The sequence below is a fragment of the Cottoperca gobio genome, chromosome 8 (assembly GCF_900634415.1).
Source record: "Cottoperca gobio chromosome 8, fCotGob3.1, whole genome shotgun sequence".
NCBI classification, from domain to species: Eukaryota; Metazoa; Chordata; class Actinopteri; order Perciformes; family Bovichtidae; genus Cottoperca; species Cottoperca gobio.
This window is the reverse complement of record NC_041362.1, coordinates 16,104,462-16,116,421: the sequence shown is the minus strand read 5'-3', so window position 1 is coordinate 16,116,421 and position 11,960 is coordinate 16,104,462. Positions and strand designations below refer to the sequence as shown.

Sequence of the window (11,960 nt, the reverse complement as noted above, 5' to 3'; positions counted from 1 at the left end):
TTTTTTCCAATTTATATAAATGAATGTAATATTTGCCCATAATGATGATAATATTAACAATGAAAGATATTTCTTTAAATAGATTATAAACTAGAATAATGGAGTTAGTCTAATGGTGGGACACTGTTCAGTTTGAGAGGCTCAGTAAAACTGTGGTGACTGATATGAATAAAATAATATTAAGTGCTGATATACCCTGATATACGTCCAGCACTGTTGTAGTCTTAATTGAACTACAAGTCCCTTGTCTCCCAGCTCTGTGGTCGTCAAGCAGTGTAGTGTCGTGTGCTGGATTTGGTTTTGAACGTTAGGAGCGAGCGGGAGTGTGTGACTAGACTGGGTTCAATCAGCACAGCAGTGTTTTGGTATGAATGATATATATTTGTATTGGGAGTAGTAATGGGTTAGATTTTCTCTAATAACCTAAACCAGGGACTGGAGGGGTCAGACCAACGGCTGTGTCGGTAACGTTAGTCAACGGTTTTGATATGGCCGACTGGAGAGGCCGAGCAACGCCACGCTCTATCCCACATACCAGTGCTGGCTAGCTGACTAAATGTTCCATGTTATGACTATATAACCACCGGACTAAGTTTGTTAAATAGCTGTCGCTGAACAGACAGTTGTCATCAACAGCGATACCGGCTCCACTGGCATCAAAGTGTTTCGGTGTAATAGCATAACGACAGCGGCACTCGGCTAATGCTAGCTACCGGCTGCTTACAGGGGGAAATCTACCCCAAAACAACATTACATTCTGATACGTGTAACGTTAGCTCGTGGTCAGTAACGTTATGTATACAACCTGCCAGCTGTCTTCCTGTGTTGAAGGAGCATGACAATATAACTATAGTGTAGTTGGACCGTGAATTAGGGACTGACTTCTACAAGAACTCATCTCATTTTGTGGACGTTACCAGAAAATACTGTCAGTTCATTGTATACAGAGGAGCACCAGGATGTATCCCTAAACTATGCTAACTTGAGATCTTTAGTACTATTCAGCGTACAAAGATGCATGTTCAAAATCAATAAATTAAATCTGAGCTGCAGTGAGATTTCATCCAGCAGATGTAAATATTATTTTAGGTTGGATTGTCCCGTTTGTCCCGAAAACAGCGCTTTCAGCATTTTTTGTTAGTGAAAGGAGGACTACGTTTTCTAGAAAACGAGGTAGTTGAAGCCATAATGTCCATCCATAACTGTATGTTTTGGAGTTTGAATGATTTAGCTATATGTGATCAGGGTTTTGGTTCTTAATTAGTAATGGGTGCTACCTGCAGATAGCACTGTCACTGGACACCAGGATTATCATGAAGCAAGTTTCAAAACTAAATCATGTGTTTGTCCCTCAGGTGTCCCGATGGCGACAGACATTGTTGCGCAGTTGGCCGACTCTCTGGCTAAGACTGGAGTGGAGGACGGAGAGTTGAGCTACAAGGGCCAGGGAAGAAAGCTGGATGATGCCCAATCAGGTGAGTGTCAGACTGTACATGTGCTTAAACACTTAAGTCTTGGTTTTAATGACTTTTCAATATAATGTCCCAACTCTCCAATCCCCCTTTCTCAATCTGTAACCCCTTACCTTGTTCCCCCTGACCAGTGGAGGAGATGGTTAAGGAGATCCAGGACTTCAAGGATTTACAGGCTCTGAGGTTGGAGGGAAACACTATTGGCGTGGCGGCAGCACAAGCCATCGCCAAGGCTCTCGAGACCAAGAGCAAGTTCGAGGTTTGGAGAGTTTATTCTTTATGTTTTTGATCATTCTGAATTTAGATGATCACCTTTTTAACACTGTAACCAGGAAATGATTTGTATTTTGTTACTTGATAATATCAACTGGTCTATAAAATATCAGAACATGGTGAAAATGGCCATCATAATTTACTTAGCTTTTTTTTTTTGCTTTTTTTTGTGAGAGCAACACTAAACCTAACCTAAAGATATTTGGTTTACTCTCGCATAAGAAACAAAAACCAAAGAATTTGGCATTTTTGCTTAAAAATGACTTAAAAGATGAATGTATTATGGAAATATTGACAGATTTTTCTTTCAGCTCTAATAATAAAAATAATATTGAACAGCATATTGGACATAAGTATGCCTAGTTGCTATTTAGTTGTGTGTTTTTTTTATAGTGACGTATATTCAAGATTGTCTCTCAGCTGACACGTTTATCTTTTATTCTCTCACTTTCAGCGCTGTTATTGGAGTGACATGTTTACAGGTCGCCTGCGCCCTGAGATCCCACCTGCCCTGGTAATGTCCCTTAATATTATTGTCCTTGTCAAAGCAGGTTTAAGCTTCCAGTCAGAATTTGTTGAAATATTGCAAACTTTCCACATCTGTCTCTACTCCTGAATGATTACATAGCAGTAACTGGTGTCTTTGTTTTTGGCACACTGCCCTACTTATCCTGCCATTTATTTAGTCTCTTCCTCTCCTTGTGTTGTAGAATTCACTGGGTGATGCTCTGATGTTGGCGGGTGCCAGGCTGACTGTTTTAGACCTCAGTGATAATGCCTTTGGACCAGATGGGGTAAAGGGCATCGAGAGGTTGCTCAGGAGCACCGCCTGCTACACATTGCAGGAGCTACGGCTCAACAACTGTGGCATGGGCATCGGAGGGGGGAAGGTAAGCCATGAATCTACATTGTTGGGTAAAATCATTGTTCAATAATATATACTATCAGTTATTTAACTCCTAAAAGGAGTTAAAAATGTATTTTAAAGTTCAAGCACTGAAAGGAATTGAAATGTCAGCCAAAGTGTAGATATTAAAGTGAGCTGTCAGTTACTGTGACATTTCTGAAAGAAACAATTGACAGTTCAAATTTCATAACTGAAACATGTAAGTGTAAGCACTGAAAGCAGTAAATTGTGTATAAACTGTGGAAGTTAGAAAAGCTGAAGACTGTTTTTTGCAATATTTCTGCATACGGCAAACAGTCGTGGAGTTGCATAAATTGGGTGTGACTGGAAAGCTGTGACTCTTGTAGATCCAAAGAGCCCATTTGTATTTGTGTGTGTGAGGATGTTTCCATTTCAATGTATTAAAACTTGAACTCCCTGGATAAAATGACCTGTTGTGACCTCTAGGATAATCACAACCTCATGAAACGTTACAACCACAAACTCCAGACTGAGGGCATTCGAAGGAAGAATGGCTTTCCTATGTAAACAGAGTGTGTGTGACGAGGGAGTTTCTGAGCAGCTTCCAGAACAGAAGTGCTCGCCATCCAATCACCACAAAATGCAATTCTTGCAGACATTTTCAATTTCAAGTTTTTGAAAAAAATCCCAGCATGGATTTCTTTTAATGGTGTTCCTCAAGGTATTCATGTCTTAATGTGGTATTTTGGAAGGATTTTGTTGTATGATTTTTAGCAATTCTCAAGTAGTCAAATTGCTGCAACAATTTATGAGAGAGAAAGTCTATGCAGTGTGTCTGTGTGATCCACATGCTCCCAGCTTTTAGCCACCTGGCCTCCTAATTCTCACCCTGAGTCTCCCACCAGGTCTGGGCTTTGTGCCACTATTATGGGGTCAGTGTCTACATCCTGTATCATGCCGGTCCACACAACCGTTCTCAGACGCATTCACCCACTCCGTCTTCACTACAAAATGTGTCATGAGCATGTTATATATTACTAGCTGTATCGGGTTAATACTTTGTTACTGTTGAGTTTTCCCAAACCCATATTGATTGCACATGATTATACAATCACGTCATTCCAGCTTTAGCATATACACTTGGGAATTGTATAGTTTTTTACTCCAAGAGAAATGTCAGATGAGGAATAAAATGTCAGCTGATGTCTAAATTGTGAAACCCCTGGCCATGACATCAGTTGGTGTTCAGTTTGCCATCTCACTGTATTTTAGGAGCTTATGTGTGTTAGACCAGCGGTCCCCAACCTTTTTGCTCCACGGACCGGTTTCATGCAAGACATCGGCAGGCATAACAAAGCGCGTGCAAAACATATAATTAAATAATTACACAATGTCATTATTCCATTTTATATTATGCACTTTATTTAATTTTTAAATATAAAATACCCTGCAGACAAGTAAAGTAAGTAAAAAATATATATATATTTTTAATTATTTCTGTGCGGCCCTGTACTGGTCCGCGGCCCGGACCCCTGTGTTAGACTGTCATATTTAAAAAATAAAATATCTGTCCTGGTTCTTATGGATGTTGTTTTCGTGGAGCATTTGCCAAAGAAAATGTAATGATGGAGAATCTAAATTCACCAGTGAACAGTGTTGTGTTGTCGGGGAAAACACTTTTCTTGCCTGTATAATTTTTATTTAATTCACGTTGTTCAGTGTGTTTTGCCTCTCTTGCATAACTGTTAGTCTTTGATTAAGGACAGGTTTGGGGACAGAGATTTTTCTAAGTTTTTGATTTATTGATTGCAGCTGGAATGAAAAGAAAATGTTCCAAAACAAAAATGGTTGTAAACATTCACATCTGTGTTCATGGACTCCTCAGATCTTGGCTGCTTCGTTGATTCAGTGTCATAAAAAATCCAGTGCAGAGGGCGCCCCCCTCGGTCTGAAGGTGTTTGTTGCGGGGAGGAACCGCCTGGAGAACGATGGAGCCACTGCCCTCGCTCAAGCCTTCAAGGTACAGCACTAACCACTACTTGAGTTACCTTGACTGCTTGACCGTACATGTTCAAAGCTGTGAGAGTCCGTTATTGTAGACAAACTGTCTCTGTGGCTGTGTAGGTAGACTAATCTTACCATTACAATGTGTCTTCCCAGTTGATGGGGAGCCTGGAGGAGGTCCACATGCCCCAGAATGGCATCAATCATCCGGGTGTGACTGCCCTGGCCACAGCCATGCAGAACAACGCAAGCCTCCGCATCCTCAACCTCAACGACAACACCTTCACTGAGAAGGGGGCTATCGCCATGGCTCAGGTACAGAGACGTCAGACATTAGTATCATGACTGTTGGCAATTGAGGCGACAGTTGCTGACATTGACATGCTCCTTGTTAAAATGAATCATTCATTTAGTACCTAATGTTTTTATTTTGAAGTGACAAGTTAAAATGATGCTTCCTAACGTAATCACCTAATCATTCATCCCAATGTTATCATTAAATCGAGAAGTCCACCGGCCTTCCCCTCTTAGTCGATTAGTTACTAACTGATTTCTTTAGTAGATTAGTCATTTTTCATGCTGAATTTGCAAGAAAGTTATGAGCACGTCACTGATAAACACAAGCTTTAAATAGCCTGATGTTTTGTGGGAAAAAACTCAGTTCTTCAGATCTAACGACAGAATCTACTCAACAAGATCGTATAAGTGTTGGTCGAATTTCTTTAGTCGAAGACAGCCCTAGAAGTCCAACAGTGCATCAGCATAAAATGCAACATTTGTATTGCCAGACGAACCTGGTTAATGAAGTTATACTTTTAGTAGATTAATTTAGGCTTCAACAGCAAAATTGGTATTAAAATCCATTGTTTATGTAAATTAGTGATTAGTGGAGCTTTAGGAGTTTCACTACAGTTTTAGTACTCATGATTCTTTTTTTCTGGCTTTGAAGCTGTAGCAAATAATATCTGTGTCCTTCACAGGCCCTGAAACACCTTCGCAGCATCCAGGTGATAAACTTTGGAGACTGTCTGGTGCGGCCAGCAGGAGCCATTGCTATTGCAGAAACTGTATCAGAGGGACTACCCATCCTCAAGGTGAGTGAGTAGTACACTATACTACTGGCCCTCCTGTTCTCATCAGAGTAGATTTTTGTCATTGCATAAATTAGTCCATCTAAATGTCAATATACACACAACACTATGTGTGACGCAGGACGTAGATGAAATACCAACTTCGATCTTTTCTATCCTAAATTCAATCTGAAAGGTCTTTATTTCCCTGTTTGACATTTTTCTTCCCTTCTGTGTAAATATTCTGTTCCGTTCAACAGGAACTCAATCTGTCATTTGGCGAGATTACAGAGGAAGCTGCTCTGGCTGTGGCACTAGCAGTAAAGAACAGGGACCAGCTGGAGAAACTGGACCTAAATGGTAAAAACCTGCACAGAGCTAAAGCTGCTCTTCACACTTCTACCTGTTTAGTTCTTGTTTTAGTATCTTTAGCTGTAATCCTCAAAAGGTTTTATAAAATAGTTTTTACAAGAGTAGGTGAATTTTATTTGTAGAGATGTATTGTATTTGGAGATTTTCTTTTTGTTTAGTTTGGCTTCCCTGACTACGCTGTATACAATGATCTCTTTGGTTTCCAGGTAACTGTCTAGGAGAGGATGGCTGCAAAGCTCTGAAAGCCTGCATGGAAGGCATGAACATTGGCGAGCTTCTAGGATCGCTCAGGTAATCCCGTCGTACATTAGCTCCTGTGATGAATTTAATGGAATCCATATATCCTTTCTCTGTACCCGTCTCTCCTGTTGTGGGTCATGGTGGCCGGGAACATAACCCAGCATGCATTGGGTGAGAAGCAGGACATGCTGCTCGTCTATAACAGTTAACTAGATGCTCATTTTAGAGTCTCCAGTTAAGCTATTTGTGTTTGGACTGAGAGGAAACCAGAGCAAAGACGCAAAACCAATAACCTTCTTCATGTGAGGTGACCGGGTATTATGTATTTTATTATTTCATGCATTTTTAAACACAACACTTACTATAGCAACCTGGATCGCTGTAAGCCTGCTTTATAAAAACCCCCTTAAGAGAACAATCCAGTTTTGCCTCAAGTCTAATTCAGATAAGAAGTTATTGACTCCGTTTGAAATCACAAACTAACACACTATTCATATTAATTATGATGTACAATTGAGTATGTAGTGTGTTCCAACAGCATAGTTTTTAGATTTTGTGTACACGAGAAATGCCCGGATGTATACTAGATGAGCAAGAATTTCTTAGTTTGAGACGTGAGCTTACTGGACATACTCGACCAACCCAAAATGCATTGCTTTAGCTCCTCCGGTTCCCTCGTCTCGAGGTCGATGGTTTTTGGTTGGATGCCTGAAATAAGTTCTGTGGTTAACACGAGAAATTTTAAACGTTCTGTTCCTTGACATAAAATACGTCAGTAAATACCCCACACGTGAATTTTAAAGCTTTTATGTGTCTTTAAAAAAGCTGGCTGCTAAATGAGACAATTTAACGTCATCTCTTCTAACACTAGTCCACCTTTAGCTTAGTGGTGGAGACTTGAAGTCAGGCGACCGCAGTGCAGTTTGTTTAGAGCTGACTATTTAATTTATGCCTCAAAAATCCTAAAGTTGTGTTTATTTGCGAAGATTAACTTGCTGATCAAAGTATCAGAATTGTATGTTTGCCAAAGAGCAATTGTCATTGTCACAAATTATGGCGAGTTTCGTTCCGGTACTGTTGAGAGAAGAAATACGGGAGCTCACATTTATAACGTACTGTAGGAAATATATTTAATACAAACATATTTAAGAATTTTAAATTGCCTTAAAATAAGACTGAAAAATACAAAATTGAGTGGTAGAGGTAATGTTGATTTACATTTGTGATAAACAATTTTCATTCGCCGGTAGGCAGCTTTGACCGGTAACAACGTGATCCATGAAGTCGTGATGCAGAGAAGACGTATTGCTCGAGTTTACTTCAGTGTGAACAGTCTGCTGGTCATTTCCTACTTAATCGTTAATTTAGTAGGAAATCTGCAGTACATACAGTAATTCATAGTTCCCCACCACAACCTTTCTTGTGTAATCCCATCTGTACTGTTTGATAACTTACACTTTTTAAGTGTCTCACACCTGAAACACTGACGCAGTCTGCCCGACTTTCTGATTGTCGAATATCACGACCGTTCAAAAAGATGCTTCTCATCCCTAATGAGCGGCGTTTTTAATTTCCCTCAGTGACGACGAGGGTGAACTAGAGGATGATGACGAGGACGAAGATGAGGAAGAGGACGAAGACGATGTGGATGATGAGGAAATAGAGGAGGAAGAGGAAGAAGAGGAGGACGAGGAAAGCAGTGACATCAAGGTAAAATAAATGTAAAAAAGTATTACCTGTACATGAGTTGAGTGAAGTTTAAATTTCCACCAGACAAACGGCAAGTTTGATGCTGCAGTGAAGGGCCGTTTAGAATTGAATGAATAAAAGGCCAAACAACAAATTATAAAAGAATTTACAGTCAAATTCAAATGTTTTCTGCCACTAGGGGAGGCTATTGCGAGTCCATAAAACAATCCACAATGTCACGCTCCTGCTCATTGCAGTTGACCAGTGTCAGTCGGTTAAACAATGACGCAGCTCTCATTTCTGCACAAAATATTTCTTAGCGAGAGCTGAAATGCTGGAACTGTGGCACCAACATTTTCTCAAGTTTTAGCTTCTGCACTGAAAAAAGGCAAAAACTGTAGCAAATGAATTTGAAATGGGAAGATCATTCTGTATGTGTATTTCTTTCACTTTCCCAAAATATTAGGAGAGCCTGTTGCTATGTTAATATTACTGACCTGTCCACTTCTTATAGCACAACAGTGTCAGCCTGCATTGAATAGGCCACACTAGCTGTTGTTGTTTGTACGTGTTTTTGGTGCTGTGGTTTACTTGGCTTTCCTTTACTGTCCCCTTCCCCTCATAGTTGTCCACCCCTGCATCAGCACCCCGGCCGCCAGACGTCTCCTCCTTCCTCAGCTTCCCATCCCCAGACAAACTGCTCAAACTGGGGGCCAAGAGAGCGTTGCTAATTGAGCAGCAGGTAAAAGCACAATCCACGAAAAACATACACACCAGCTTATGTTTTCACCCACAGAACTACATTGGTCTGATAACGAGAGACACTAAAGGCTAAAATACATTTCTTAGATTCATTTGAACTTCAGAGCTGAAATGTCATTAAATGTATCTGTGTTCAATGGATGCAAACAAACAAAAGATGAAAAAAGTTTGATCTGATCAGCAACTGTTTCCTCTTTTCTCTGTGTCTAGGTGGATGTGTCCGATGCTTCAAAAACAGCTGAAGCCTTCCTCAAGATTGCATCTGTGTACAAGGAGGAGAATAATGATGTTAAGAATGCAGTGTTGGACAGCGTTGGTGAGACACTTTGTCTGCATCAGTTGATATGATTGTTGTTCCTCATATTTACGGCACAGATACGAAAATGCTTTCAAGCTTCTCATCTAACTCTCAGCAAGAAAAACAATTTCCATTATTTCCCCTATTTCTTGTCACTCTCCGCTCAACCAAAAAGAAAAAGATTCTCGTGACTGAATTGCATCATGGTCTGTTAAATCATATGCGTTTTACTTCATTTTTTATCTTGATCTCTGCTACAGTACGACTGCACCAACATGTTGTGAGAGAAGCTAGTCAGGTTATTTGACACAATATCTACAACACAAATGTGATGCTTCGCTTTAGCCATTTAGAGTCTTTGCTGACAATAAGTACATTTTCTGTTATTGTTTTTGTTGTTGACCGTTTGAGAATATACGTTTGTAATAAATAGTTGTTTTTGTTGTCACAGATGCCCTTCTGAAGAAAGCTTTTTCCACTCCGTCCTTCCAAGGCTACAACTTTGTATCATCTTTGTTAGTGCTACTTGGACTTCTCAAGGTATTCTAAGTCTGCACAGAAACGTGTCTTTCCTCACTGTCACTCTTCTGTGCTTATGTCACTTTGATCTTTTTAACACACTTTCCATCGTTTTTAACACTCCTCTCTTTTCTGTCCTCCCGCTCCATCCCTCTGTCCTGTCCTCTCGTCCTGCTCAGAGTGAGGACAAGGTGAAGCCTGTGCTCGTGGTTCCTGGCCACCTCCACGCCTTGGAGCACGTTGTTCGACAGGACTACTTCCCCAAGGAGAACGTGGCTGTGCTGGAGGCCTTCATGTCCCGGTAAGGACGTGACCGAATGAGCCAATCAGCAGGCAGCCTCCAGGTACAAAATGCCACGTTTACCATTCTATCTTCAGGAATGAAGTACATAATGAATGTTTTTGCACTTGGTGCGCGTAGTTACGGTGGTGGACACACTCTGGTGACTGCTCATTTTCGTGTTGTAATGGGTTTTTGATTTTAATCTTTTTTTTCTTTTTTTATTAAACCCTTCAGTTTCAATGGACTAAGTTTTAACATTCTGCCCTGATGACATTAATTAAGGCAACGGATTCATGGTAATTTATCCTCAAAGTTTATAGTCCTTTTCAGACTTCAACCCTGCAGCAAACATTCCTTGAGCAGCTGCTTTGTCAGAAATACAACAGCAGCCTTGTGTATCTGTTTACAGCCAAACAAAGTCACATTGTTTTAATGAAGAATTTAGTCACTAATTGGACTTTTTCCATCATGCCATGAGAAACATCTAGATGATTTGCAAATAGTTTTTTCACACAACAAAAAAATGCATTTTCTTAAAGGACAATCAGCACTAGCCTCAGTGACGAGTACATTGCATTATTACATTTCAGCAGTTGAATGTATTTAATGTGAAGCAGCAGCAGCAGTAACCTGATAGACTGAACAAAAACCCACTAACATTTGGCTTTTGTCTTCAGTGGGAAAGGTTACGATCGGCTTTCATTTCCGGGACAAATTACTCTGCAGTATTCATGGTTATTTATCGGCTCCAGCTCCGATCAGCTTGAGCCGATGGAAACATGAAACCCAGGTGGACACGCTCATTTTTGCAACTTTTCCGGAGCTATGCTACGACACACGTTTACTAGAATTTATAATAAATGAAATTAACAGGGATTTGTACAATTCTAATCATTTTACTGACATACAAAACTTACAGCTAATATAATTTCCTCAAGCCACCAGACTCCATTGACAGAAACAGTCATTTTACCTTGCTGATCACACTTCATTCAAACTCGACAGAAACAAAATAACACTCATCAAAACCATCTTTGTTAGTCTTTCCACTGTTCCAACAATCCCCGACTCTGGTTTGAGATTTTAAAAGAGGGGCTGAATAAGTAACGGATATAAAAATAATTAAACCCCTGAACAGCATACTCTACCGCTGGCAATGGGTAAGGAGTCTATTTAAAAATATATTAGGTAAATGGTTAAATAATGCATTTATTTTAGTGTGTGTGTGTGTGTGTGTGTGTGTGTGTGTGTGTGTGTGTTTTTTTCATTCACAGAAACAACATGGCTCTGGAGTCATGTGGAAATGCCAGAGTCGGCCTCCAGTCAACACTGAAGAGAGTCAGGGCTGAGGACTGACACACACACACACACACACTCTGACTGAACTTTGACTGATCACTGATGGACCTTTGGAAAGCAGCACACGTGCGCTCAAATTTGAAGCAAATAAAGCAGAGCAGCACATGAGAAGAACAGACTCCGCTCAGACGCACATCGCTGTGTCACCGTTCACTGTCCCTCACAAGTTCAGCAACAAACCTTCTGGACTCTGGACGGGACTTGAATGCTTTGTGTTGTAGACTGATGCTCTTATTGTGTGGACTAACTGAAGTGCTTTGAGTACACTAGTATAACCACAGGACAGCACTGAAAACTTAGTCTTCATGCTTTTTTTTTATTAGGTGAATAAGAAAAGGCCCCACATAACCTAAAATTTGTGCGTTATCTCCTGGTTAGTGACACCTGACTGAAGCACAAATTCTACTTTGGTGCAAACTAGAAAGGCTCTGACCAGAATTAATCTGGGCTCGAAGCTTCACTTTGTGTACATTTTCTACTTCATGTATACCTTTTTATTATTCTGTTTTATATAAAATGTTTACTGAATTCGATATTATGGTCAAACAATGGTGTTAATAAAATATGTATTGATCGCTAAATATTATCAAAATAAGACTGTAAATCATAATAGAACTGTCAAAGGGATGGACTATGTTTAAATGTATATGCTGCTTTTATTGAGGCACATGTTGCAGAGTTTTTGGATTTGTGTGCAAAAATAAAGCTGATTTGAGTGTTGGATGTTTTTCAGTCTTTACATAATAACTGC

The 11,960-nt window shown here is 40.1% G+C and overlaps 1 protein-coding gene across 3 annotated transcripts; it reads left to right on the top strand.

Moving 5' to 3' along the window:
• The first annotated feature begins 233 nt into the window (after positions 1 to 233).
• On the top strand, positions 234 to 11,930 carry LOC115012466 (ran GTPase-activating protein 1-like). 3 transcript variants are annotated; one of them, XM_029438092.1, is made up of 16 exons: positions 234 to 365; positions 1,356 to 1,475; positions 1,604 to 1,731; positions 2,200 to 2,259; positions 2,456 to 2,635; positions 4,499 to 4,633; positions 4,774 to 4,932; positions 5,598 to 5,711; positions 5,948 to 6,047; positions 6,266 to 6,350; positions 7,880 to 8,009; positions 8,614 to 8,730; positions 8,961 to 9,066; positions 9,500 to 9,588; positions 9,747 to 9,911; positions 11,125 to 11,930. In XM_029438092.1, the coding sequence occupies exons 2-15, from the start codon at positions 1,364 to 1,366 to the stop codon at positions 9,870 to 9,872; spliced, it is 1,641 nt and encodes a 546-aa protein (XP_029293952.1). In that variant the 5' UTR covers positions 234 to 365; positions 1,356 to 1,363; the 3' UTR covers positions 9,873 to 9,911; positions 11,125 to 11,930. The 3 variants fall into 3 exon arrangements, with proteins under 3 accessions (XP_029293952.1, XP_029293955.1, XP_029293954.1); XM_029438095.1 differs by lacking the exon at positions 234 to 365 and adding an exon at positions 446 to 464; XM_029438094.1 differs by lacking the exon at positions 234 to 365 and adding an exon at positions 566 to 1,173.
• The last annotated feature ends 30 nt before the right edge of the window (positions 11,931 to 11,960 follow it).

Coding starts and splice junctions, on each gene's coding strand:
- LOC115012466 (XM_029438092.1), top strand. CDS start 1,364: ATGGCGACAGACATTGTTGCGCAGTTGGCCGACTCTCTGGCTAAGACT. Junction 6,048..6,265: donor GGAGAAACTGGACCTAAATG/GTAAAAACCTGC, acceptor TTTGGTTTCCAG/GTAACTGTCTAGGAGAGGAT. Junction 9,589..9,746: donor TGCTACTTGGACTTCTCAAG/GTATTCTAAGTC, acceptor CGTCCTGCTCAG/AGTGAGGACAAGGTGAAGCC.